The sequence below is a fragment of the Platichthys flesus genome, chromosome 5 (genome assembly GCF_949316205.1).
Source record: "Platichthys flesus chromosome 5, fPlaFle2.1, whole genome shotgun sequence".
Classification (NCBI taxonomy): domain Eukaryota; kingdom Metazoa; phylum Chordata; class Actinopteri; order Pleuronectiformes; family Pleuronectidae; genus Platichthys; species Platichthys flesus.
The window spans coordinates 3,722,476-3,747,997 of NC_084949.1; the positions used below are offsets into that span (position 1 = coordinate 3,722,476).

General features: G+C 41.9%; 1 protein-coding gene and 1 long non-coding RNA gene across 3 annotated transcripts; one reads left to right on the forward strand and one right to left on the reverse strand.

The window, feature by feature from the left end:
• Positions 1–411: 411 nt before the first annotated feature.
• Positions 412–25,494, forward strand: slkb (STE20-like kinase b). Its single transcript, XM_062387517.1, has 18 exons — positions 412–1,014; positions 2,393–2,557; positions 9,189–9,237; positions 9,502–9,651; positions 11,230–11,302; positions 11,436–11,630; positions 11,857–11,938; positions 12,910–13,041; positions 13,419–14,174; positions 14,296–14,426; positions 14,666–14,789; positions 16,779–16,958; positions 20,699–20,828; positions 21,663–21,787; positions 21,987–22,178; positions 22,330–22,455; positions 22,550–22,663; positions 23,416–25,494. Exons 1-18 carry the CDS (start codon positions 865–867, stop codon positions 23,560–23,562), a joined length of 3,021 nt encoding a protein of 1,006 aa, XP_062243501.1. The 5' UTR covers positions 412–864; the 3' UTR covers positions 23,563–25,494.
• LOC133953559 (uncharacterized) lies at positions 3,149–11,506 on the reverse strand. 2 transcript variants are annotated; one of them, XR_009920706.1, is made up of 3 exons: positions 11,364–11,506; positions 9,895–10,646; positions 3,149–3,764 (listed from the first exon to the last, which is right to left on the reverse strand). It is a non-coding gene; the product is annotated as an uncharacterized LOC133953559 (long non-coding RNA). The 2 variants fall into 2 exon arrangements; XR_009920707.1 differs by lacking the exon at positions 3,149–3,764 and adding an exon at positions 9,654–9,673.
• Positions 25,495–25,522: the final 28 nt, after the last annotated feature.

Here is a 25,522-nt window from a genome sequence, read left to right on the forward strand (position 1 = left end):
AAGAAACCTGACTGGTGCGTTCACTGAGGCGACGCTGGCCAGTAGACGCAATAACACTACGGAAAACACGTAGTGTTCAACAAGAGGGTTGTATTTTTTTCGGGAAAATACGCCGCCGTGTTTTCGTGAATACTTTAAGTGCACGTTGTGTTCCTTGTGTACAGTCTATGAGTGTGTTGAGTCACCCGGACAGAGGGGCGCAGCAGAGAGCAGCAAAGCACCGACGTGATCGCGCTCACTGTCTCAGAACGCTCAGCACGAGGGGCGCTGAGAGAAAGAGCCGCTGCCGCGCGCTCGCGTGAACGCGCACCGACACTAAATCCGCTAGATTAACGTACCAGTCCCGCAGCACAATAATATGAGTGTTTTTTCTGTGATAGTCAATTTGGAGACACCGATAAACTGGACCAGGCCTCACCCCCGAGGAAACTACTGACCTGCTGCCTGGACTACAACTGTGTGGAAGGAAAGCTCACTCATCTCCTGCTGTTTCTTCAGGAAAGAGCCCACAGGGGTTGTCGGGCCAGTGGGTCGTCAGGAGCTGGAACAACGACGAGCTACTCCCATTACTCAATGTTCAACTAAAGCCCTGTTTAAATTGGATTTCAGATGATGGGACACGTCCAGGTGGACACTTTTATTATTATTTCAGCGTTTAACAATCGCGGAAGCTCGTTTCTTTTCTTTGGACTGGACACAACTGTCAAAGGCTAAGCTAGGTTTTCATCCCTACTTCTCTGGACGCGCTGACAACACTCCTGTGTGGTTCTGTTGTGCTGCTACAGTCACACTTTCAAGGACACTGAGACGTTTTTAAAGTGAATTCCTCTCTGAACTTTGTAACTGAATGACCCAGGACTCAGCATGTCATTTTTTAATTTTCGTAAAATCTTCAAATTGGGGGCCGAGAAGAAGAAGAAACAGTACGAGCATGTGCGCAGAGATGAAAACCCAGAGGAGGTCTGGAACATCATCGGTGAACTGGGAGACGGAGCCTTCGGGAAGGTGTTCAAGGTATGTGAAGTCCCATCAGAGCTGCTGTTTGTAGACAACAGCCTCTCCTCTTTGTGTGATGTTGTGGGAGTCTTGTGTTTCCATAACCTGAGTGTTATACATCCTCTCTGCTCCTCCTAATGTCTGACACAACGTGCCAGCAGTGTGACCCACCCACCATCTTCAAACCAGAGCCCCAGCCCTGCTTGTGACAGAGCTGGTGACAGATATGAATTCTGAGCTCCCACCCAACAGATATCCAACATGTTTGTTATCTCCTGAAGCGTTCACAAAGCCAAGTTAACATTTCCTTATAAACAGCCTCATATATATATATATATGTATTTGCTTTTAAAATCGAATCCACATCACGCAGTGGAGTTTAAGCAAATAAGCAAGCCAAACAATTCCCCTGTCCAAAAAGCAGACCAAGTGTCAAAGCAACCCCCTTGTCCTCATTTTAACAGTGCAGTGTGTTGGTTTGACCCTAATGTAAAGGTGAAGGCAGGAGCCTCATTTGCATGAGTGCCAGTAAATGTCACACAGGAGGGCTCCTCTAGTCCAATACCAGGAAGTCTGTGGCTAATAAAACCAGTGTATGTGATCTAATAACGTCTTTCTTGCCAAAGGCTATTTTTGGATGCTTTCAAATAGCTAGACTTACCCAAGATTTCATTCCAGTGTTACTTTTGTGTTGCTTAAATTAAGCCTAATCCTCGAGCTCAGTGATTTAGTCAGAGGTGGTCAGTTTCACAGCATTCCTCTGCAAGGCTCACGTGAAGAGAAAAAGTATGTTTGTGCAACTGGCTGTCGCACTCCCGAGTCAAATTGAAGGGCGAGAGGGGCACAAATTGTAAACTGTAGTGTTACGTTTCTACTGTACTATGTCTGGTGTTTCTGTTGTTCCAGTTGAAATACACTCCTGATGCTTCAGCAGGAGAAACTCAGCTGTCAGCATTAGAACCAAGGTGTTGATTGTACAGTCTTTGTTTTTTAAATGACCACCGAACTCAGGCAGGTCACCAGGAAGGGGCTGCATCCCATATCGCAGCAGCAACTTCATTGAGCACATCCTGCCTGCAGTGTGGCCAAAACAAACAGGAGACATTTTCCCTGTAACGAGACACATATCATGTCGCTGCTGACTTACTGGGACGCTCGGTAAAGCCAAATGTTATTTGTTATTTTTAGATCCTTTAAATGACATGAGTGTCTGTCGCAGGGCGGAGGTCAAGACCATTTCAAATTCTAACAGATACCAAGATTGGCCTTTGTAAGTCTCAGAGATTCTGTTTGTTCCTCCAGAGCAGTAAATGAGAACAAGCACAGGTATTCTGAACTTGCATGACACCAGCGAGACATGGCCATACAGCTCTTTAATAACATTCTCATCCCACAGGCTCAGAACAAACTGACCGGCATCCTAGCTGCAGCCAAAGTTATTGACACGAAGACGGAGGAGGAGTTGGAGGACTACATGGTGGAGATTGAAATCCTGGCCTCCTGTGACCACCAAAACATTGTCAAACTGCTTGATGCTTTCTATTTTGACAGCAAACTCTGGGTGAGTACTGGGAAGAGCTCTCTGGAGACAGTGTCAGTAGTGTTTGCTCTGTATTTCCTTCAGAGCGGGGAGAAATATCGCCCCCAAAACAGAACTTTGATTCAGCAGAACTATTTTTTAAAACAATCAATAAAAACTTTTTGCAGTTAACGATTGTCCTCAATAGTAAGCATGCTCTATAAATCACAGAGGTATCATTGCTGCAGTTATTACTTATAACAATTTGGGCCTTTAAACTTGCATCACTTTACTTTCAGTGCAAGACTTTTGTAGTCTATGCAAGTTCCTTTCAGTGATATGTTATCAAAGGCCAAAGTTCACACAAGAAACATCTTTCAGAGCTGTTAATCATCATACCAGTTTATAATCCATCCATTTATGAGAAGAGCAAATATGATATGCTCTTGGTTTTTTTACTGATACTTTCTCCAAACAAATACATGTATATTTAATAATCTTTTGTCTTTGAAGAACCCCTCGTCCACAAATCTAAGTCAACACTGCTCTTCCGTAATTACTTTGCGTAACACCCAAACAGTTTGAAGATGATTGGATGAGTGGTTGTCAAGAAAATGCAAAAGTCTGTATCAATCAAATTCAATAAAATTTTATTTGTATAGCCCATATTCACAAATTACAATTCATCTCATAGGGCTTTAACAGGGTGTGACATCCTCTGTCCTTAACCCTCAACAAGAGTAAGGAAAAACTACAAAACAACCTTTTTAACAGGGTAAAAATATGTAGAAACCATAGAGAGAGCCACATGTGAGGGATCCCTCTCCCAGGACGGAGAGAAGTGCAATAGATGCCAAGTGCAAGACAACATCATCAATAATCAAAGTCTCTAGCAGCATTGATGAGGGTAGACATCCCGAAGGACAACCCCAACATGACATGCCAAGCAGTCCCGCTGCAAGCACAGTCCATGCTCAGCAACCATCCAGACCACGATCCACCATCCAGACCAGACGCCACTCCAGTCCTCAGTCACCGTCCATCGCCGCCCATCAGGAGGACCCATCACAAGCCACCACCGCGGTCCTGGTCCACCGCCCGTGCCCAATGCCAACGCGACACAGGGTCCGCCACCAGCACCACGATCAGCCCACATGACTCAGAATCCGCCACACTGGATCCAACACCGCGACTTCCGGTGCGCGATCCACAAACCGTAATCCATGGTGCGGCCACAGAGGCCCTGGATCTGCGGGTGATAAAGCAAAGGGATTCCGGGGAAGGGGGATAGGGATGGAGAAGAGGAAGGAGAAGCTGGAAAGAGAACCTCAGTGTGTCATGTGTCACAAAATAGAACAAGTAACGTTCTGGCGCACTAATTGGCTCTAACTATAAGCTTTATCAAAAAGGAAGGTTTTGAGCCTACTTTTAAACGAACAGATGGTGACTGCCTCCCGAACTGAAAGTGGTAGATTATTCCACAGCCGAGGGGCTTGATGGCTAAAAGCTCTGGCTCCTACTCTACTTTTAGAGAATTTAGGGACGACAAGTAGGCTTGAATTCTGGGAGCGGAGTGCTCTAGTGGGTTTATAAGGTATTTAAGGTATTTAAGGTATAAAGGCGCTATATTATTAAGGGCCTTGAAGGTGAGGAGGAGAATTTTAAATTCTATTCTAGATTTAACTGGAAGCCAGTGTAGCGATGCTAATATTGGAGAAATGTGCTCTGTTCTCTTTGTTCTCGTCAGGACACGTGCTGCGGCATTTTGGACAAGCTGTAGAGTCTTTAACGACTTCCTGCTGGAGCCTGATAATAATGAATTACAATAGTCCAGTCTCGATGTAACAAAGGCGTGGACTAGTTTTTCTGCATCTTTTTGTGAAAGGACATGTCTAATTTTTGAAATATTACGCAAGTGGAAAAAAGCGGTCCTAGAAATTTGTTTTAAGTGACTATTAAAGGATAAATCAGGATCGAAGATCAATCCCAAGTTCCTGACTGTTTCATTGGAAGCAAGGGCAATGTCGTCTAGCGCAGCTATATCATTAGATAATGCATCTCTAAGGGGTTTGGGGCCAAGTATTATTACCTCTGTTTTGTCTGAGTTTAATAAGAGAAAATTGCGGGTCTTCCAGGTTGACCCGCATCCAGGAAACTCACACAGCTGATTGGCTACCACTTTTTCTAAGATTTTAGAAATGAAGGGGAGGTTAGATATTGGTCTGTAATTGGCTAAAACCTCTGGGTCTAGGGTGGGTTTTTTTTAGTAGGGGTTTGATGACAGCTATTTTAAAAGACTGTGGTACATAACCTGATGATAATGACAGATTGATAATGTTAAGTAACGAACTATCAATTAGGGGCAGAATGTCTTTAAGTAAGTTGGTAGGAATGGGATCTAAGATACAGGTTGTTGGTTTAGAACCTGAGATTAATTTGGTAAACTGATCACGGGTGATCAGAGAGAAGCTGTCTAAGTAATGGGTAGGATTCTCAGCCGTTTCTGAGATCTCTGTTGTTGGGAGGGTATTAGTGCCAATTAAGGGCAGGAGATGGTTGATTTTATTTCTAATAGTTTGAATTTTATCATTAAAAAAGGTCATAAAGATATTGCTATTTAGGGATCGAGGAATACTGGGTTCGGTGGAGGTGTGACTCTCTGTCAGCCTGGCTACAGTGCGAAACCTGGGATGGTTTTTTTCTCTTCTATTAGTTTTGAATAGTAGGCGGCTCTTGCTTTGTGGAGAGCCTTTTTATATTCTTTAACACTATTCTTCCAGTCTATGAGGTTTTCAAAATTGTTGCTGGAGCGCCACTTCCTTTCTAGTTTTCTTGATAATTGTTTTAACTCATTTGTCTGGGAATTATACCACGGAGCTAATTTACTATGTTTGACATTTTTCTTTTTTAGAGGCGCTATTGAGTCTAATGTTAATCGTAATGAGTCTGCAGAGCTATCGACGAGGTGGTCGATCTCAATGGAGCTCAGGGTTTTAAAGAATTTGTTGTTTATATCTACTGCTAATACGGGTTTAAATGTAATTGGAATTATTTCCTTAAATTTAGCAACATCACTATCAGGTAGACATCTAGAAAATCAATTTTTTATTAGTGGCATATATTCAGTTATTGAAAAGTCAAAGGTTATTAAATTATGGTCTGATAGAACTGGATTGCGCGGAAGTACTGTTAAATTTTCAATTGCGACACCGTACGATAATACAAGGTCAAGTGTGTGGTTACCACAATGAGTAGGTTTGTGCACACACTGACTGAAACCAATAGAGTCTAGTATTGAAATAAATGCTACGCTAAGGCAATCTTTATTATTATCAACATGAATATTAAAGTCACCAACAATAATAATTTTATCGGTCTTTAGGACTAAGTTTGATAAAAACTCAGGGAATTCCTTTAAAAATTCAGTATAAGCCCTGGGAGCACGGTAAACTACGGCAAATATGATTGGCTGTTGGTGGTTCCTGGATTGGCGTGGAAGACTAAGAACCAGACATTCAAATGACTTGTAGCTGAGTTTAGGTTTAGGAATAATTGATAGACTGGAGTTAAAAATAGCAGCAACTCCACCTCCTTGCCCAATTTCTCTAGGAACCTGTGAATTGATATGACTGGGGGGAGTAGATTCATTTAGACTGACATAATCATCAGGATGCAGCCACGTCTCAGTGAGGGACATAAATCTATGTTGTAATCAGAGACTATTTCATTAACTAAAAGAGCCTTTTTTTCCAGTGATCTAATGTTTAAAAGACCACATTTAAAAGTCTGGGTTTCCTGTATTGTTTCAGAAGTTGTTTTAATTTGTATTACATTTTTGTGTGGAGTTCTCGCTCTGTTATTGTTTAATTTCAATAATTTAATCGAACGGTGAACAGACACAATCTCTATGGGGTTTTGTGACTGATCCAGAGGGAGCGCAGAGAAGTGTTTAGCACTGCAGCTCTGCTTCCTGGTCCCAACTATGGGTTGTCATGTTATAGACTTAGTAATATTCCTAGATAAGAGAGCTGCTCCATCCCAAGTGGGATGAACGCCAATTATCTATAAAGCCCACGCCGTTTACAGGACACCACCTCGACAGCCAGCGGTTAAAAGACAACATGCGGCTAAACATGTCGTCACCTGTTGTATTAGGGAGCAGGCCAGAGAAAACTACTGTGTCCGACATCGTTTTAGCAAAAGCACACACCGACTCAACATTCAATTTAGTGACCTCCGACATACGAAGCCGGGAGTCGTTGCTGCCGACGTGAATTACGATTTTATTGTATTTACCTTTTTTAGTTTTAGCCATTAACTTAAGTTTAGAATCGATGTCGCCGGCTCTGGCCCCTGGTATACAATTAACTATGGTCGCTGGTGTCGCTTAATGACGTTTCTCAGAACCGAGTCGCCAATAATCAGAGTTTGTTTATCAGAGGGTGCCTCGCTGAGTGGAGAGAATCTATTTGAAATGTGAGCTGGTGGCTCTTTAATCGTGGGCTTTCTAAGTCTAGCACTATGCCCCCTCTGGAACGTCACCCATCTGCCCTGGGCTCCCGGCTGCACGGGACTAGTCTGGGGACTGCTCGTTAAGGCTAAGCTACGTGGTAAGCTAGGTGTATCAGTTGCTGTGGACTTTCTCAAGAGTTTCTCCTACCACCACCCTTTCTAGTAAAATCTCTGGATAATGTTTGAATCCGCCCATGTGAGAAAACCGCAGGAGATTGTCCAGAGGATTTACAGTGGGCGCATTAATGATGTTTCTAACATGTGACAGACACAAGAGAAAAAACAAAATTAATACATATACCTCAGGATTGAAAAGAGGTATCATACACGTAGAGTACTTTAATTAAGGTGTCAGCTTGGAAGGAAAACAATATTTACAAGCTTGTAGTTATAAGGGCTGAAGCCAGTGTTGATGTGCTGTAAACAAAAACATTTGATCTCCGCAGTGGAATTGTTTACTGTTTCGTCCTGCCTCTGCATGCTGAACCACCCCTCACCTCAACACTCCAGAGATTGTTGTTTAGTCGTGAATCTGTCTGAGTAGAGAATCTCTTGCTGTATCCTCCATTTGTGAAAGGTAATCTCTGGAGAAAGTCTGCACATTTCGGTCTGGTTTTCATGCTCTTTTGTGTCAATACACAAGGATCCAATAAGACAGTCAGGTCATTGTAAACACTCCTGATTACCTGAGTATGTAATATCAGTGCGTTTCATTGCTCGCTCTGCCCTTTTCCTCTCCATTGTCCTCTGAACAATGGTCCCAGCCTGATGAGGCTGTCTGTTTATTGTTATCTTGGCCCGTGAGGCACCTGTTTCGTGCAAAGAGGAGAGAGTATCCAGGACATTCCCTCCTGGAGATGAAAGCCCTTATTCCACATAATACCCTGAGAGTCTGGGAGGTCACTTACTTTACAACTGCAGGTTAAATTCACGCACTGACCGCTGCTTCCCACTGCAGTTTCATGAATCTGTTACTGTGATGTCGCCGATATTAACGTCCTTTCTGGGCTCGAACTTGTAGGTGAGATCATGCAGTCTCACATCCTCCCTCGCTGTTCCATATGAATGGATTACAAAATATGTGGGTGCATACTTATTCTGGTATTTGTGTGTGTTAAATAAACAAAGCCAGGAGAAAAGCTACCCTGGCCTATGGTTCCTCTCTGCCAGCTGTCGCTCGGATAAACCACTGTGGAGGCCATTGTACAACAGCAGAGCCACTAAAACAACAGCACGCCTACAGAGAAACACTAGAATGGTTTGCGTGCTGAATAGCCAAGACTGTTCTGAGACTCGAGGCATTGTATATCTTGTAAGGGCTTTGTTATTGGAAGTGGAACAGTCTTGAAAAGCTCAACTGCATTGTGGAATGCTATTGGTCCTTGGCGAAGGTTGGCGCTAGTGTTTTTTCAGGAAGTAAGCTGTTGTCATTTAAAATACAGATGGATCCTACTACAATAGCAAAAGGTCTTAACCAATGAATCAACCAAAAATAATTCCTTAATAGTAATAGAGGTAGTAACTTCATGTTTAAGCTCAAGAAAAACACCCTGCTCCAGAAGCTTTTATATACCCCCTTTTAATAATCATACTTCCTACATACCCTAATCCTATTTACAGAGTAAGGCCCTAAGGTCTGGCAATGCAGCTAGCAAGCTACCCAGCAGCTGTGTGAAACCCTTTCCACAACGTGACCCCAACTGAGCCAATCCTCTTACGTCAGCAGCCAAACGGAAAGCTCCTAAGTGCCTTTAAGGGCTCAGAGTGTTTCATTCATTCATGGCAATAAAATACTTCTGATTCTGATTCGGATTCTGGAGGTTCATTCTCAAATTGCCTCAGTCAAGTCTGTAGTTTTGCACTCTAAATATTCACTGAATGTTCCAGCACAATATATACACTGACTGAGCTTTCTCTCTCAATCTGAGAAACTTCCAGACCATCACAATAGAGTTCAGAAGCCACTAGTTCCAGCCTGTGTATTGGTTTGAATGTCCTGCACTCACCTCCATTCAAAATGCTGTTTGTCGCAAAGCTGATCTCTGAATATCAAATATTCAACACACACTGTCTTACACACACTTTTTAAATAAATAAATATCCATTAACTAATGTTGGAAAATAACACCGCTCTGATCCTTTTTTTCCATCTTGTTGGCAGATCCTCATCGAGTTCTGTGCAGGAGGGGCTGTGGATGCTATCATGCTCGGTGAGTCAGCAATTTCCTCTTTAAATACAGGCTACTAGATCAAAAAGGAAGCTGTTCAGAGAGCAGGACTAAACAGCAAAGTTAAAAAAGGCAAATTTAATTCATCAAGAGGGCTGTGATTCTATTCGACCGACCCATTCCTCTTTCATCAATACAATGAATGTAACTTAGTCCTGATTAGCACGTATGATTAGGTTGCATAAGTGTGTTCCAGAGTAAGGAATGCTAAGCATGTGTTTTTATGAACCTCGTCCCCTCCTGCAGAATTGGAGAGACCCCTGACAGAGCCTCAGATCAGGGTGGTGTGTAAGCAGACTCTGCAGGCCCTCGTCTACCTCCACGACAATAATATTATCCACAGGGACCTGAAGGCCGGGAACATCCTTCTCACACTTGCCGGCGATGTCAAGCTGGGTAAGGTCACAGCTAGATCTCACTTTTCACACCAGAAAACAAATTATTTTTCCAAACATTAAAGCAAGAGCATGAGTATCGTTATGAGGAAAAAGGCTATGAGGAAAAATTGTGATCTCAGTAAACATACAGAAAAATCAAAGACTCTGATAATTTTTTTGGCCTTACAAGTATTTTATTTTCCTTATTGAGTTGCGTAATTTCTCTTATTTCAAGAAGGGAAAATCCTAAATGAGTTCATACCTCAGTTATGTTGGCTTTGCGCCTTTAGCCATAGTCTCCATTTACTTTCATCATGTTTCCTCATTACTGTACTGCTGCCAACAAGAATTGTACAGTTAAATCCTCCGTTCACAACAAAGCATTACATTCACTTATCTGGACTGATGAAAACAGCTGAGTCGAGGTATCATGTGATATCATACAGAGGAGAAAAACAGCTATGCTGTTATGAAGTCTCCCACAGTATTTTTTTTAGCCACTCTAATGAAAGAAGCTTACAAGTTCACATGATCCCTCTTGTGATATTACACTAAAAGCATGTCAAACAGTCAGAAGAGAGACTTTGTGTAAATTGTTCCTTGTGCTGCTCTTACTCATAATACATGAGATTTCCAGAAGCTTGTGACACATACAATTGTCACATTAAAACTCATTATTTACATGATATTCAAAGTGTGTGACAGTGTGGGTATAATTATTTCTGTTAATTTGTCATGCCACTATAAATAAGTTATTAAACATTAAATAAATAAAAACAAATCAATTATTTTAAAGTCATCAGATCTGAAACTGCAGAGCAATTTTTTCTTTAAACCACTCAGTGAAACACGGTGACAAAGGTAAGACCTGCTTCAGTGGTTTGTCTGTGGGGGTCAGCCAGCATCACAGTATCAGCGCCATCAACTCTTGTCTCAGCCGGAGTCGAACATGGGTTGTACACTGCTTTGCTTTGCTTCTAGGATTGGACATTCATTCAAGAATTACCTAGCCCACTGAAAAAAGAGGGTGAAAGAAATTATCTGTGTTAGACTCAAGACCAATTCACCCCTCTAAAACATTAGATTCAACATTGCCTATAATGCAGTCTTTCCTCAGACAGCTCAAAATCCACAGCCCAAGTTTGTAAATACTACCTGTCTGCCCCAAAAATGTGTCATCTATGTCCAGGTCAATATAACCCCAATTACTTCACCGGAATTTAATTTGTGAAATGAGTGAATTACTGCATAAAAAGCAATTGTTGTGTCGTGCTGCTCAGTGCTGGCACAAACACACGTATGCAGCAGATGCAGTAATGTAGCTTACGTACAGGGGTGTGAGTCATGGAACAGGCTCATTAAAATAATACACAGCAAGCATTTTGTACTGTGACATAACACACAGGTTCTGTCTCTCTCTGACATGATGTCATCATGCACATGTGACAGCGCTGTTACAGCAGCATATGGTTTCTTAATGCACTCATGAGATTAGTTATTTGGCTGCTAAGAGGTTCATTTTTTTCACTTCAGATGTTTGTATTGTGGTTACTTTTGGAAAATGTGACTTATTTCTGCTCAATCATATGTCTTCCAGCTGACTTTGGTGTATCTGCCAGAAACACCAAAACGCTGCAGAGGAGAGACTCTTTCATTGGAACGCCTTACTGGTCGGTGGAAAATAAATCTACTATTTTATATAGATTTTTGCACAACTACACTATTACTCACCATAAGTTGTTCTTTTGCCCAAACATAAACATCTGTAATCTCTACATCTCATTTCAATGACTCTCCTTCCAGGATGGCCCCCGAGGTGGTGATGTGCGAGACGTCCAAGGACCGTCCATACGACTACAAGGCCGATATCTGGTCCCTCGGGGTCACCTTGATTGAGCTAGCACAGATTGAGCCGCCCAATCACGAGATGAACCCCATGAGAGTCCTGCTGAAAATAGCCAAGGCAGATCCTCCTACTTTGATGCAGCCGTCACGCTGGTGAGTCACAGCGTCCAGCTTTGTCGTCTAGTAAGAGACAAGGATGAGCTTAGTATTGCACAATTCTATTGTTTCTACTTCTATGATATTTGCCTTAGCTTTTCTAACTTTTCAAGACACTTAAGCCGCACAGAGATTCTTGAAGGGGAAGACAATTAAATGCTTTTAAATGTGCTTGACCATATTAAACATATTCAAGACTGTTTTTGCTACATCCACCATTTAGGACCCCAGAATTTAGCGATTTCCTGAAGCGGTGCCTGGACAAGAATGTGGACAACAGGTGGAACGCAGCACAACTTCTACAGGTACCTCACTCTTTAAAATTTACACAAAATTAGAATTCTCGTGCTCTGCAACCCCCTTTCACTCTCTACCACTTCCCCCAAGCCCGAAACGTGACCACTTGTATCAAGTGATAATCCTTGTTCCCCATCCCAAACCCACGTACTACCTGCCAGTCAGAGTTTGAGTAGCAGAGTCCTAGGTGACATCTGTTTACTTGCCCAGTGTCAGGACTATGTTAGGCACTGAACCGTGTGTCCTAGCAGGACTCACACTCATCCCTTTGTGCTTGAGCTGACGTTAGCAGGGCAGGATTTTCTTTTTCCATAGGGTTTAAGGTGCTCAGCCAAGTCAGAGCCACTTACTTCCAGAGAGGCAGAAAGGACACATCCGTACACAGACACAGGAAATACCACAAAACCCTACAGCAAAACGATTTACCTGTGCTGAGGAAGACTAGATGGGCGTGAAAATTCAAAATAGTTGTCTGCCACCAATGAAGGTTTTGATATCAAAGAAGCTCCATATTCTCAGGCCTGCGATAGAGTATGTGCAGCAGATTGCAACGCCGATGAAGGTGAGGTTGAGAAGAGACGCGCTGTTTTTGTAATCTAATCTGACTTTGCATAAAAGTTTACTGATTTTTTTTTTTTGTATTTATTGTGAAGTGCACTGAGACCGAGAGTCTCCAAGAGAGATTCCGTTACGAAAGGATGCAGGACAGAAAGATTGAAAGATTCAGCCTGTGTTGTTCTTTATGTGTTTGTTGGATTTAATTTGTCGTGTCTTGTGTAGTGGAAATAGTCGCAGCGTGTTACACTGTGAGCATTTATATCTCAAAATCTGTGGGATTAGTTTTCGGCTGGCTGTGATCCTTTGCTGCCAACTGTGTTAAAGTGAATCTACTGCAGCAGCTGAAGTGTTTGCCTGAGGTGCTGATATTTTAATTAAAACTTGATTTATGACTGTGTTAATTTCTTTGTCCTTTTCATAGCATTCGTTTTTGGCGACCACGATTGACAGCAAACCGCTGAGGGAGATCATAGCGGAGGCGAAGGCAGAGGTCACAGAGGAGATTGAAGAACACAAAGAAGAAGAAGAGGAGGAAGAAACAGAAGGACATCGGGTGGGTTAACGTCATGTTTGCACTGCTTAAATAAAATGTCAGCATTTTGTTTTGCACATCTTATCATCCTTATCCTCTCTATTATTATGCTGACAGTCCAAAATCCAAATATATTTAACATACTCTTTAAAAAAAGTTGTGTTAGGGTAGCTTTGGTGAGGCTAGATCCAGTAATTTAATACTTGCTGCAAAACTGGACCTGCTTTATTAAGTTTTGTATTTGATTTGTTTACTAGAAACAGGACACATAGGAATAAAGAGAGAGTGATATAATATGCAACTTCCTTGGCCAAATTTGAATTATTTGGTGAACAAAACGGAAAAGGAATTAAGAATCTAAAATTCCTAACATTCTGTACCTGTTGCTTCTGTCTCAGGGCCACAAACGTGCCCCATCTGATGTCAGTGTTGCGAGCTCAGAGGATGAGAAGATCCCTCTCTCTCCGTCCGTCTTGGAATCTGTCCCGGAGAAGGTTGAATCAGCTCTACCCTTGCCAGCACCCTCAGATGTCATTGCGGCAAACCACGTGGTAGACACTAGCTTTGTGGAGGAGGCTGCTGACCCTGCAGCAGCAGAGCAAACCAGAGAGGCATCCAACATTCCAGCTGTGGATGGAGAGCTAGAACAGAAACCTGTTGAAGAAAAGCTTTTAGAGGCAGGAGAAGATGTTTCCTCAGATGATAAAGAGACTGAACCAGAGGCACCTGTTAAAGAAATGCAGCAGATGGAGATCGCTGGTGATGATGAAAAGGAAGTGGACACAGCTGAGGTTCCTGCCACTCCAGAGATGTCAGAAATCACTGAGGGTCCTCAGGAGGAAAAGATGGCTGTTTTGGAGGAATCAAACACACCAGCTGAGGAGGGGGAGGACCGATACAAACATCTAAAGGTGTCATTGACGCTACCAGAGCAAGATAAAGATGTCCCCAAAGTAGAGAATGAAGAGAAACCCACAGACATGGATAAAATAAATGCAGAAGATGAGAAGAAAGTTCCAGACAGAGCTAAGGATGACAAAGAGAGAGATTCAGACTCGGGTGGCTCCGCTGCCGATAACAGCAGCATAGACCTAAATCTGTCTATCTCAAGCTTTCTGTCCAAAACAAAAGAGCCTGGATCTGTTTCCATACAGGTAACATACACAGGACACACTCCAGTGTGATACATTTAGTCTACAAATGGTTGACCTGAACCTGTATAATGACAGATTTGTAGAGCGGATGATACATATATGAAAATCCTTTTTATTCCAGGACACCAAGCGTCAGAAGAAGACACTGAAGAAAACTCGCAAATTCATCGTGGATGGAGTGGAAGTGAGCGTCACGACATCAAAGATCATCACTGATAATGACACCAAGAACGAGGAAATGAGATTCCTCAGGTATTCATCTGCCTTCATTTACATGCATACACTCTGCACCAGTTTCATCCAAATACTATGGAAATAGTTCCTCAGTGCACAAGCTACCAGTGTGGAGTTAGGCTCTCTGAATCCTGCATCTTTATAATCTAATTGTACTTCATTGCACAGTGCTCCAAAAGGGGTGATGCCTGTTCACCCTGGTGACCTCCTTTTTCTTTCTTTCTTTTCTTTCCTCACTTCCTCCTGCACATGTGCAGGCGCCAGGAGCTTAGGGAGCTGCGCTTCTTGCAGAAGGAGGAGCAGAGGGCTCAGCAGCAGCTCAGCAACAAACTGCAGCAGCAAAAAGAACACATCTACCGCCGCTTCGAACAGGAGACCACAGTAAGACACTTAATTTGTTCATTTAAGGGGGGAGCAGGCAGTCTCATTTCCAGATAATACTCTATATGACATGCTCTACTGGAAATATTTATCATATACATGTATACATATATTGCTACATTTACGCTTCTGGCCCCATTGTTGTTTTAATTCTCTTTTGGTCAAGGAGAGCTAAACTGAGACATATACAAATCCACTGTTAGTAAGAGTTCCACCTCTTTGTCGGTCCAAAAAAATAAATCCCTGGTTTTTCTTTTCATCATTGTTGTTTCTTGTTCATAGTATTTTCTGTTACAGCAAGCATGCATGCACACATACCCACTGTATGCAAATTATCACGTGATATGCATATTTAGGTATGTTAATATGGAGAGGCAGATTTGTACAGAGCTAAAAAAAACTTGTCTGGATAGACATTTTTTTAGTTTTAAATACTATTTTTGAACTGAAATATATTAGTTTGGATGTTACCTAACATTGAGTAAAATTAACAGAACAATTATTTCCTCTACATAGACTCACACAGTGAGATCAGCTCGCTCACGTGAAGCAGCCAATCACTGACTGACCGGCTGCTTCTTAACAGTGAAAACAGAGAGTTTCTCTGGTCTCAGCTGCTCAGAGATCAGCGCAGCATCTTCTTGATCAGAGCGGAAGCTGTAGGTGGTTTGTACTGAGCTCCGCCTCCAGTCTGACCTTTTCTCACTTTTTGTGTGAATATTTCATCAACTAAAATATGCGTCACATCCTATTACGTCTACGGCCCGGTGCTCTTCCCTGCAGGTCGCTAATCTAGAGTTTCCGACCCGGCCTCGCTAAACTAACCATGGATAAATCCCCAAAAAGAAAATTTAAGAGTGAGAGTTAAATTCTGCGTGGACCGATTCAGTCGCTTTCACTGCTAGCGATGCAGGTTTACCTGTATGCTTGATGTGTGGCGAGGAATTGGCAACAACTAGAAAAATAATGTTTAAAGACATTTCCAGAGCGAGCACACAGCATTTGCTGAAAAGTACTCAGCTGGAGATGAGCTAGCTGAGGTTTGTGTTTCATTTATTTCCAAGTAGGCCACACATGTATTTTGTAATAGCAATAAAAATAGCAATAAAATGTCAACAGTTTTTTTATTGTCGTTCTATAATTTAATAAATGCAACAAGCTATAGTTTTTATATATATATTGTATAACTATATATATATATATAACTTTAAAACATTTGCGGCTCCAGACAGATTTAATTTGGGGGAAGAGGGGGCAAAATGTCTCTTTCGATAGTAAAGGTTGCCTACCCCTGCCCTAGCTGAACATATGTTTCTCTCTTTTTTTTCGATCCAAGTCTGAAAGGATTTAAGGAAAAGTCAGATAATTCAAACGAAGATACAACAAGGCTTATCAGTATGTCTGCCCAGATGTGGGCAAAGTGTAAAACATTATGACTCATCTGACTACTATTCTGTTTCTTTTTGCGTAAAAATCCAGATATTTGTGATTCGTAGAAATTCAGAGGGGCCAGATGTACTGAGGGTTTTTCACAAGTTTTACAGGAGCACACTGATTCAGTTTTCCCCTAAACACAGGCTGTGTTTGTCAAACAGTCTATGTAGACAGGTAAAGCGATGTGGACCATGGCGAGAGCAGGTGGTAGCACAATAGTATATGCCTCAAATTGTATGCCTCAATAGTATATGTAAGAGAATATGCCTCAAATTGTACAGCAAATTTAATTAATCTCCCTTTACACTGCACTTTGCAGCAAAGGGGCAAAACTCCAAGTAAGACATTTCTGATGTTATCATGAGAAGTGTCAAAAATCTGTCTCGATAATTACTGGGAAAAACAGACAATTAATGTTCAATTCAAGCAGTATCTGTTTGGCCTTATTCGAATTGCTTCATATTTCTTTGAAAAGATACATTTTTACAAATGTCGTCTTTGTTCACAGCCGCTGACATATTTAATTGACATTCTGTGACCCTCTGTGTCCATCAGAGCAAGAAGCGTCAGTATGACCAGGAGGTAGAGAATCTGGAGCGGCAGCAGAAGCAGACGATCGAGAGGCTGGAGCAGGAGCACACCAACCGACTCCGGGACGAGGCCAAACGCATCAAAGCTGAGCAGGACAAAGAGCTGTCGAAGTACCAGAACATGCTGAAAAACCGCAAGAAAGAGGTTAGCACGAAGATCGCATAACTCTGCTACCTTTGCCTCCCTCTAAAGGCTGAATTATAGTCCCGCGACTGCAACCGCGGAAGGCCACGCAGTTGCATCGACGGACTCGTTTTGGTTTGTACTTCTCTAACGTCCTGCTCGTGTTGCAACGCAATTCACCGTCAGAACGAAAAAACAAAACACACAAAGAAGTCTTCTTCTTCGTCGACTGTTTATTTACATCGCCACTCCGGCTCCTCATAGCCTATTTCTGGCGGACAAATCAGCCAGTAAGTAACGGTTTATACAAGTTCTTCTAAATCTTCCGTGATTTCCGCGTATTGTGGGGCATGAAACCGGAAACTAGACTCTGGACGGGATGTAGTAAGCAGACCAATCACAAGCCTTGTGGGCTGCGTGAGGCTCGCGTCGCTTTGTCGTGTAGTTAAGGCTGATGCAAGCTTCTGCGTTTTCACGGGCCCGTAAGCGCAAGAGCCCTTCCGGGCCCCTTACGTGCTTATGTATCCCTTCTTACGCGCGTCGCCCACTTTTTCTAACTATAGACAAAGCTCCGCAAGCCTCCGCCAGCCCGCAAGGCTGTGATTGGTCTGCTAACTACATCCTTTTCGGAGTCGCATTTCCAGTTTCATGCCCCATAATACCGGTTGAAACAACGGAAGATTTAGAAGAACGAATATAGACCAAATAGAAGAGCGGTTGGCAGAAGAGATCTGAAAGTATGACCACTTCAGGGTTCATACGGTCATGGAAAACCTGGAAAAGTCATAGAATTTTAAAATGTGTTTTTCTAGGCCTGGAAAAGTCATGGAAAAAAATTATCTCCCAAAAGTTTTGGAAAAGTCATGGAAATTTGTTATATTAATATTTTCATGTTGTTCATTTTAGGGATGGCATAATTAATCGACGATGAGTTTCGTCGATGACATTATTTTTTGATGGATGAAAACGATTGCATGTTCGCTATGTGGCAGGACGTCGGAATATCCGAGTTGCCTTGAACGCAGCACAGCGAGGATGTTAGCAGTTGGAGAAAGCAGTCCGGAGCTAACCTGCACTGCTCGGCTTCATGTCCACACACGGACCGTCAGTCCACGTGGAGGGGAACCCGGACAGACCCTGGTCTGTGTGAGGGGTTCCGGGTGTTAGGGCGTGACAATAACTTGACTGAGAGGGCGAGAACAGTCAAATTCAGCTAGCTCCCAACGGGGCTTAGTTTAGAGTACAGCAGCGCATATTTTCAAGTGTTACCAGTGAACGGATCCCGTTTAACTGCCACAAGAGTTGTTCATTTTCGAATAAAGATCTCATTGAGGAAATACGCTTTGTTTTTTCTATTTTCACTGCATTGTAATATAGCCTATAAATAGTGAATTTTAATATGAAAATATTAATGATTAATCGAAAATCGATCGTTAATTCTCCCAACAATCGATTAGGACAATTTAATCGAATGCCCATCCCTAGTTCATTTACGCGGAGTTTTAAATAATTCATATGCTTTTAAAGAAATACGCTAAAATATAAGCAGGCATACTTGGGTTTGTGTAATTTAAGGTATACTGTATGCCTTGGAATTCTCATTGTTAGTTTGAATACTACATTGTCACTTTTTCGCGAATACATAGAGATTTACAAAATGTTCAGTCACGGAAATTTGGTTTAAAGTCATGGAAAAGTCATGGAAATCCATTGGTCAAAATGTGTATGAACCCTGCCACTTGTATAACCCCTCACTGACTGGCGGTTTTGTCCGCCAGAAAAAGGCTATGAGGAGCCGCAGTGGCGATGTAAATAAACAGTCAACGAAGAAGAAAGAAGTTGTCTTCGACAAAACACGTTACTCCACCTAGTGTTCTGGCGGTGAACACGCGCAACGGTTGGGGAAGCATGAATGACAACGAGTCCTGCTCCACAGCGGCGTGAAAAGCCACAGATGCAGTTGCAGAAGCATGCACCAGGTTTAGAAAAATTGGCGGACGCACGCAAGCCGCCAGAGGGCACGAAAGGGGTGTGTTGCGTGTCTTGCGTGCGTGCGTGCAACCCGACTATAATTCGGCCTTTACTTCTTTTACCTGCCCAGAACGAGAAACTGTACGGCTCCTATCTATCTGTTTACATTACCTCTCTTTAGCCATGCAGTAACTAAATCAGTCTCTGCTGCCACATCTCATTTATTTTCTCATCCAGTGCTAATCTATCCACAGCGTGTGTCTCATTTTATTTCCATCTCATTGCCCATTGTTGCCCTGACACAGGGCAAACAGGAAGTTGGACTTTCTCCAAAGCGTGTGACAAATGCTATCATGAAACATTTTAAGGAAGATGTAATCCAAGCATCGCCAGAGGAGGTAACGAGCGCTCGGATTGCGGTGGATTTTGAGCTTTGTTTCCTCTACATGTCTTTTGTTTTTCATTTTGTTTATAGTTTGATGCAATTTTTGTTGCTGACTATTTCCTCCCACCTTCTTACCTGAGTGTGCAGTGCCCACCTCAGGTTCAGTGTGTGTTTGTGTTTTGGGGGTGTTTGTAAAATGTGTATAGGAAGGAGTGGCCTATGTTATGATTCAGTCCTTTCAGTTGTCCTAGTGCACCCTGTGCAACGCTCCCATTCAGGATATAAGCTGCGTTGTATCCCCCGCCCATGCCTCCTCTGGTTTGGGATCTAGTTTCTTTCACTACACACACCACCTTTCCCTCGCTTTAAATTTCAAGGCACCAGCATGACAACAAAGGTTGCCCAGATACAAATGTTGACTCACATTTTGAGACAAACCCACACAGCACGAAACAGATATGCCCCAATGCGAATTCTATGTTATTTCGATTTAAAAATTCTATCTTCTATGTTTAAGTCCTTTTCTTGTCCCGATAGCCATCAATAAAGTAAAAAAAAACTGAGGCTCTCTCTCACCTTGCTGACCTACCAAATTAATGTGTTCACCCATGTGTCTCATCACCATTACTGCCGATCTGAGCCCATTAAAGCATGTGTCTGCTGCTGAGTCATTTGACCCAGGAGTGAATAGTGATTGTATCCGTTCCCACTCCAGACACAAAATATATATGTTTGTGGTGTATTGCTCTGATTCTTGCTAGCTTTTCCAGAATAACCAACCTTAGCTTAAATGGCTCTTTGTTGTTGATATTAAAATAAGGATTGCTAGTTGGCCTGGTGCCCTGCCTTGTCTATACTATATATTAGAAACACAATAATCCGTAAATACAAAAGGATCGAAGCCACTCTGTACTTTTGTGCAATCAACAGAGTTCTATTTTGGTCATACCTAGGTGCCGCTGAAAATGAAATGCTGTACATTCTAACTAATTTAACATTTTGTTCTCTAATGCAAGAGAACAGTACCAGGAGGGGGTAATGCTCCTTTGAAATAGTTTTACAGGTTGAAGAGCAAAATATTTTGTGTAATGATCGCTGTAGAGATTTAAAGGTTCCTTTTGGTGAGCTGAGCCAAGTATGCCAGATTAATCTGACTGACAAGCAGGTGCAACAGTGGTTGCAGCCAGTTTGTAACTGTCTGGCTCAAGCCGTGTTTAACCTGAGGTAAACTTGGCAAAGAGACTGTAGACCGGCAAACACACTTGAACACAGGGACTGCCACACTCAGACGGCCTCATAAAGCCTGTTCTCTGGATACAGCAAAGACGCTTACTGCTAGTCAACTTGGGTCACCTGTGTCTATGTGGTCGTAACCTGTTTATAATCTCTATCATCCTCGGTCCAGGAACAAGAGTTTCTTCAGAAGCAGCAGCAGGATCTGGACAGCGCTCTGAAGAAGATAATCCAGCAACACAAACACGAGCTCGCCACCATCGAGAAAGAATGCCTCAACCACAAGCAGCAGCTGCTCCGAGGTAAACAGTTATATCAAACCATGTTTACTGTGCAACGTCAGGTGATGCTATGTTCAGGTCATGTCGGGTCAAAACCTTGTCACTGTCAAGGAAGTGTTCCTCCTTTGGGTATTTTCCCTTAATCGTATGGTCTTTAAGTCTTTGTGTTGTATTGGGTAATTTGTTAATATTCGATAAAAACATAGCTTGAGATATGGCGTTTTTATGATCATTCACTCAAACAAAAGACTTAGGATCAAATAGCTTTGTTAATTTGCACTAACATCGTGGTAAGGCTATGGACGGGGTTTACTTCATCACAATAATTTTAATTTCTTACTTCAAACAGGTTGATGCTAGCATTATTTGTAAACCCATTTGCATTTTTTTAATGTATTTCAACATGTTAAAAGTATTGAGCGTTATTTCATCAGCCCTGTCAGACAGCAGCACGTTAGCAGTTAGCCCTGGCTCAGAAAGGAACCTGTGGATAATATGTCAGAAACTTCTCATTAATACTTTGTGAACCAAGTCATGGGATGTAGCTCTGCTTTAAGAATGTTTTAAAAAAACTTTTACTGTGAACAGAAATTCTGAGATTTGAGACCGCATTAGTTAAGATGATGTTTGTTTACAGAAGGATCTGGCACTTTCCTTCTTATGAGGCAACTCCACAAATGTGGTTTTGTGTCCCGGGCTCCATCTTGTAAATCTCTCTCAACAGACTTGTAGCAAAGCTGAATGCTGTTAGTGTGAGACATCATGTTGAAGAGGTAGAAACCCTCCCATGTAAACCTGGATCTTCTGTCCGGTCATTAAGCTTTGTCCTTTCTTCACTCATGTGTTTGCATACAGCAAGGGAGGCTGCTATGTGGGAGCTGGAAGAGCGCCATCTGCAGGAAAAACACCAGTTGTTCAAGCAGCAGCTCAAAGACCAGTACTTCATGCAGAGACACCAGCTGCTGAAGAGACATGAGAAGGTACACAGCAGTTTGAGACTCTGGCCTTACTGTCACTCTTTTATCTGGTTACAGCTTCTCTGATCCTTCTTCCATCTTCAGAATTCAGAATTCCCATTAGCTTTTGCTTCTGTTAAAGATGTAAACAAATAAAGGTTGCTCTGACAACTCCCTACATCTCTCACATCCACCGCTGTGTGTGTTTGTGTGCTTTTTGCAGGAGATGGAACAGATGCAGCGCTACAACATGCGTCTAATCGAGGAGTTGAAGAACAAGCAGACGCAGGAGAGAACCAGACTGCCCAAGATTCAGCGCAGCGAGGCCAAGACCCGCATGGCCATGTTTAAAAAGAGCCTTCGTATCACCGGAGCTGCTGTCACCCTTGAGCAGGAGCGGGAGAAGGTCAAACAGGTACCTGAGCTGTGTAGGATGCAGTGGTAGAAATTCATTTGAACCAATTTTCTTTTGTCCTGTGGTTAATGGAATATATGGAGAATTGAGGGTCAGATCATATTTCTTTAAGCAACATTCAGCTAAGTTCACCTGTGTTTCTATCGTTCAGTTTGCAGCTCAGGAGGAGAAGAGGCATAAGAACGAGAGGCTCCACCAGCAACAGAAACACGAAAACCAGATGAGAGACCTGCAGCTGCAGTGTGACGCCAACATCCGAGAGCTTCAGCAACTGCAGGTATTGATTAAACAGAAACACAAAATGTAACCTTGTAAATCGAATTCATTGTAACATAAACAAAATGTTTAAACCTCACCTCCCTGTGTTTCAGAATGAGAAGTGCCACCTGCTTATCGAACATGAGACCCAAAAACTGAAGGAGCTGGATGAGGAGCACAGCCTGGAGCTGAAGGAGTGGAGGGAGAAGCTACGACCCAGGAAGAAGGTGACGCATCTATAAAACCCAAATTACATATATATATGTGACGTCTGTATCCTCTAACTAAACCTGACTCCTATCTGATCTTGCAGTTGGTTAATCTTGACCAAAATCATATTATTAGTATTTCCTTTGCCTCTGATATTAGCATTATGCATCACTAAAGCAATAACAGAGATCCTAATATAAAACCAGACCTACACAAAATCTATTTCCAGACCCATTATGCATCCTTCCAGTTTTTTGGTAATACTTCAAGTAGTTTTTGCTCAATCCTGCTAAATAATAGATTGACAAACAAACGCAGATGAAAACGTCTCCTCCTCGACAGAGGAAATGATGCTCAGATTCTGAAAAGAGTTTAATTTGGAGCTTCACACTTACAACCATGTCTGTAAATCATTCTTGACCTTGAATTATTACCTCATCAATTGTCCATTCAATTAATTTATAAATAAATGTTAATATCAGATACCATTCCTCCCTAATACCTCTTCTTGTTTTTATTAAAGTAAGAAATTCTGTCTGTTTCCATTTGGCACAAACTTAAGCTGTATAATCATTTATAGGGATGATTATGGACATAGCATATTCAATACAAATATATAGTATATCACCATAACTATCTGAGAGTGATCAGAGACTTATGAGCCTCTCCTCTGTCTGACGGACATGAGACACATGTTGACTTCAGGTATGCAAGGGGACAGACGGGCAGTTACGCTGAAGTCTAAAGTGTTTTCCTGTGTGTCCTGCAGGCCCTTGAGGAAGAGTTTGCCAGGAAGCTGCAGGAACAGGAAGTGTTCTTCAAGATGAGCGGAGAGTCCGAGTGCCTTAATCCTTCCAACCAGAGCCGCATCTCCAAATTCTACCCCATCCCCAGCGTCCACTCTACTGGTTTCTAATAACAAAGAAAAAACTACACACAGCCTACACACAGACATTAGCACACACGCTCATGAACACGGTAAAGACTGAACCTGTGCTGCCTTGCCCTTGGGTGTAAGGGTGTAAATAGTTTTCTGTGTCTGGACGTGACTCCTCAGTCTACAGCTCTGCTCTCTAAGACTCTTCATTTATGTCATATTTTCATACTGTCATGTTGAAGGAGAATTATGAACAGATTTAATGTTGGAGTCGATGCCTCGAAGTGAAGTGAAGGTGAAGTCGCTCTCTGTCCGACCATCTTTGTGATTTAGCTTTTTTTCTGTAACAAATCCAGTGCCTGTAGAATTTGATGTTTTTGGCTTTTAAATCCAAGAAATTCTGATCATTATTTGCTCAGCAATTATTTTCTGATTTAGATTTTTGCACTAAGTGAAGGATTTTCATGCCACTTAAGCTGGTTATATATGAAATAGCAACTTTATCATTTGTGATTGAGTCATTAACTAGAATGTATTTCGGATGAATAGGACGGGGCACATTTTTAATATCAATCATATCGAAGGAATGATGCTACAGTATATTTTTATGAAATCATGCATATCTGTTTGTGTCAGTGGTAGGTTGTGATACGTTAGTCGTCTGTACTATTTGTATTTAAAAAAAAATGTAGGAAAATGTTCCTTCTTTCAGGTTTTTTTTCTTCAGAATGCCTTCCTGTTTCAAGCATGTCAGACTTGAGGCAACTGTTTGGGAACAAGCAGTAAACCATTAGTGACTGTGTTGCATGTGATGGACACAGTGTTTACATGCAGAGACAAAGAATCACTGTTAATTGGACTCAAAGGAAATCCCAGCGGTGGCTGTCGAACAAGCGTTTATGCACCTGTTTGCTGGACTGCTTTCTTTCTATTTTTCAGGTGACACCCCTTTATTGTTATCGAGCAAAAGTTGTGTATCCATAGGAGTAAGTTCTTCAGGGATTAATAACGAATGCAAACTTTCATTCATCCACTCTGTAGAATTGAAATCATCTTGAAGAGTTTCTGAGGCCCAAGAGTCATGAAACTCACCAAGATAATTCAAACCACAACCAGCTTTCAGTTCAGCTTGTCAACAAAAGTAACCTGAGCTGCAGTCACAGGTGATGGTGCGTCCTCTGGTTTTAATTTGCTTTTCTTCATATTTCTCCTCATGAGATATTTTGCTACCAGGTGTATTAAGGGTAGGCTTTTGTTTGTTATCTGTATTGTAAAGATAAAACTGTTTTCATTGACATGCTAGCTAATAGCCTTAATACTTGGAGATGGATATACTGTGTAACTCTAGCTTTTGTATAGAAAATGAACAACTTCAGAATTGTTTCATTCAGCAGTTTTCAAACACACAGTACAAGAAGAGAGCGTGAGATTTGGCAAATGTGTTTTATTGTAAGCTGAAGTATCATGAGTGATGCTAACACTGTGTAATATTTGATGCAGTTGATGCAAAAAAAATTGACCTGTCTGGTTTAGGCCATCTTGACCACCGATTGGGTCGGTTCATCATCTCATTTTCTTTAGGATTGTCACATGTATTTAATAACTGAGAAGTTAGTGCAAAAACATAATGAGGAGTGCTGTGCACCTTTTGCTAAACTTTCTCAAAAGCTATTTATATGACCCCCCCGAACACACACACACACACACACACACTTACACACAGTGTGCTACAGTTTATTAAACCTACGTTATCGTTAGAGGTTTGCAGCTTACAAATATAACGGCAAAATGTCAAACCATGTCCAGGTAGATTAAATCAATTAAATTGATTGAATTCTGAATTTTGACAGCAAAAAAACAAACAGGATCAATATCAAGATCATTATGCATTTTTTAAATAAATGTATAGTTCTTAGAATGCCTATGTAATGTAGATTTTCATTTTGCTGTAAATAAACTGTTTCCTCTCTACTCCACTTGTGTTTAGTCTCTGATTTGA

Excerpts from the sequence above, each read along its gene's own strand:
- slkb (XM_062387517.1), top strand. The coding sequence starts at position 865 with ATGTCATTTTTTAATTTTCGTAAAATCTTCAAATTGGGGGCCGAGAAG. Across the intron at positions 14,427-14,665 it reads GAGGAAATGAGATTCCTCAG|GCGCCAGGAGCTTAGGGAGC; the intron begins GTATTCATCTGC and ends GCACATGTGCAG. Across the intron at positions 14,790-16,778 it reads GCTTCGAACAGGAGACCACA|AGCAAGAAGCGTCAGTATGA; the intron begins GTAAGACACTTA and ends TGTGTCCATCAG.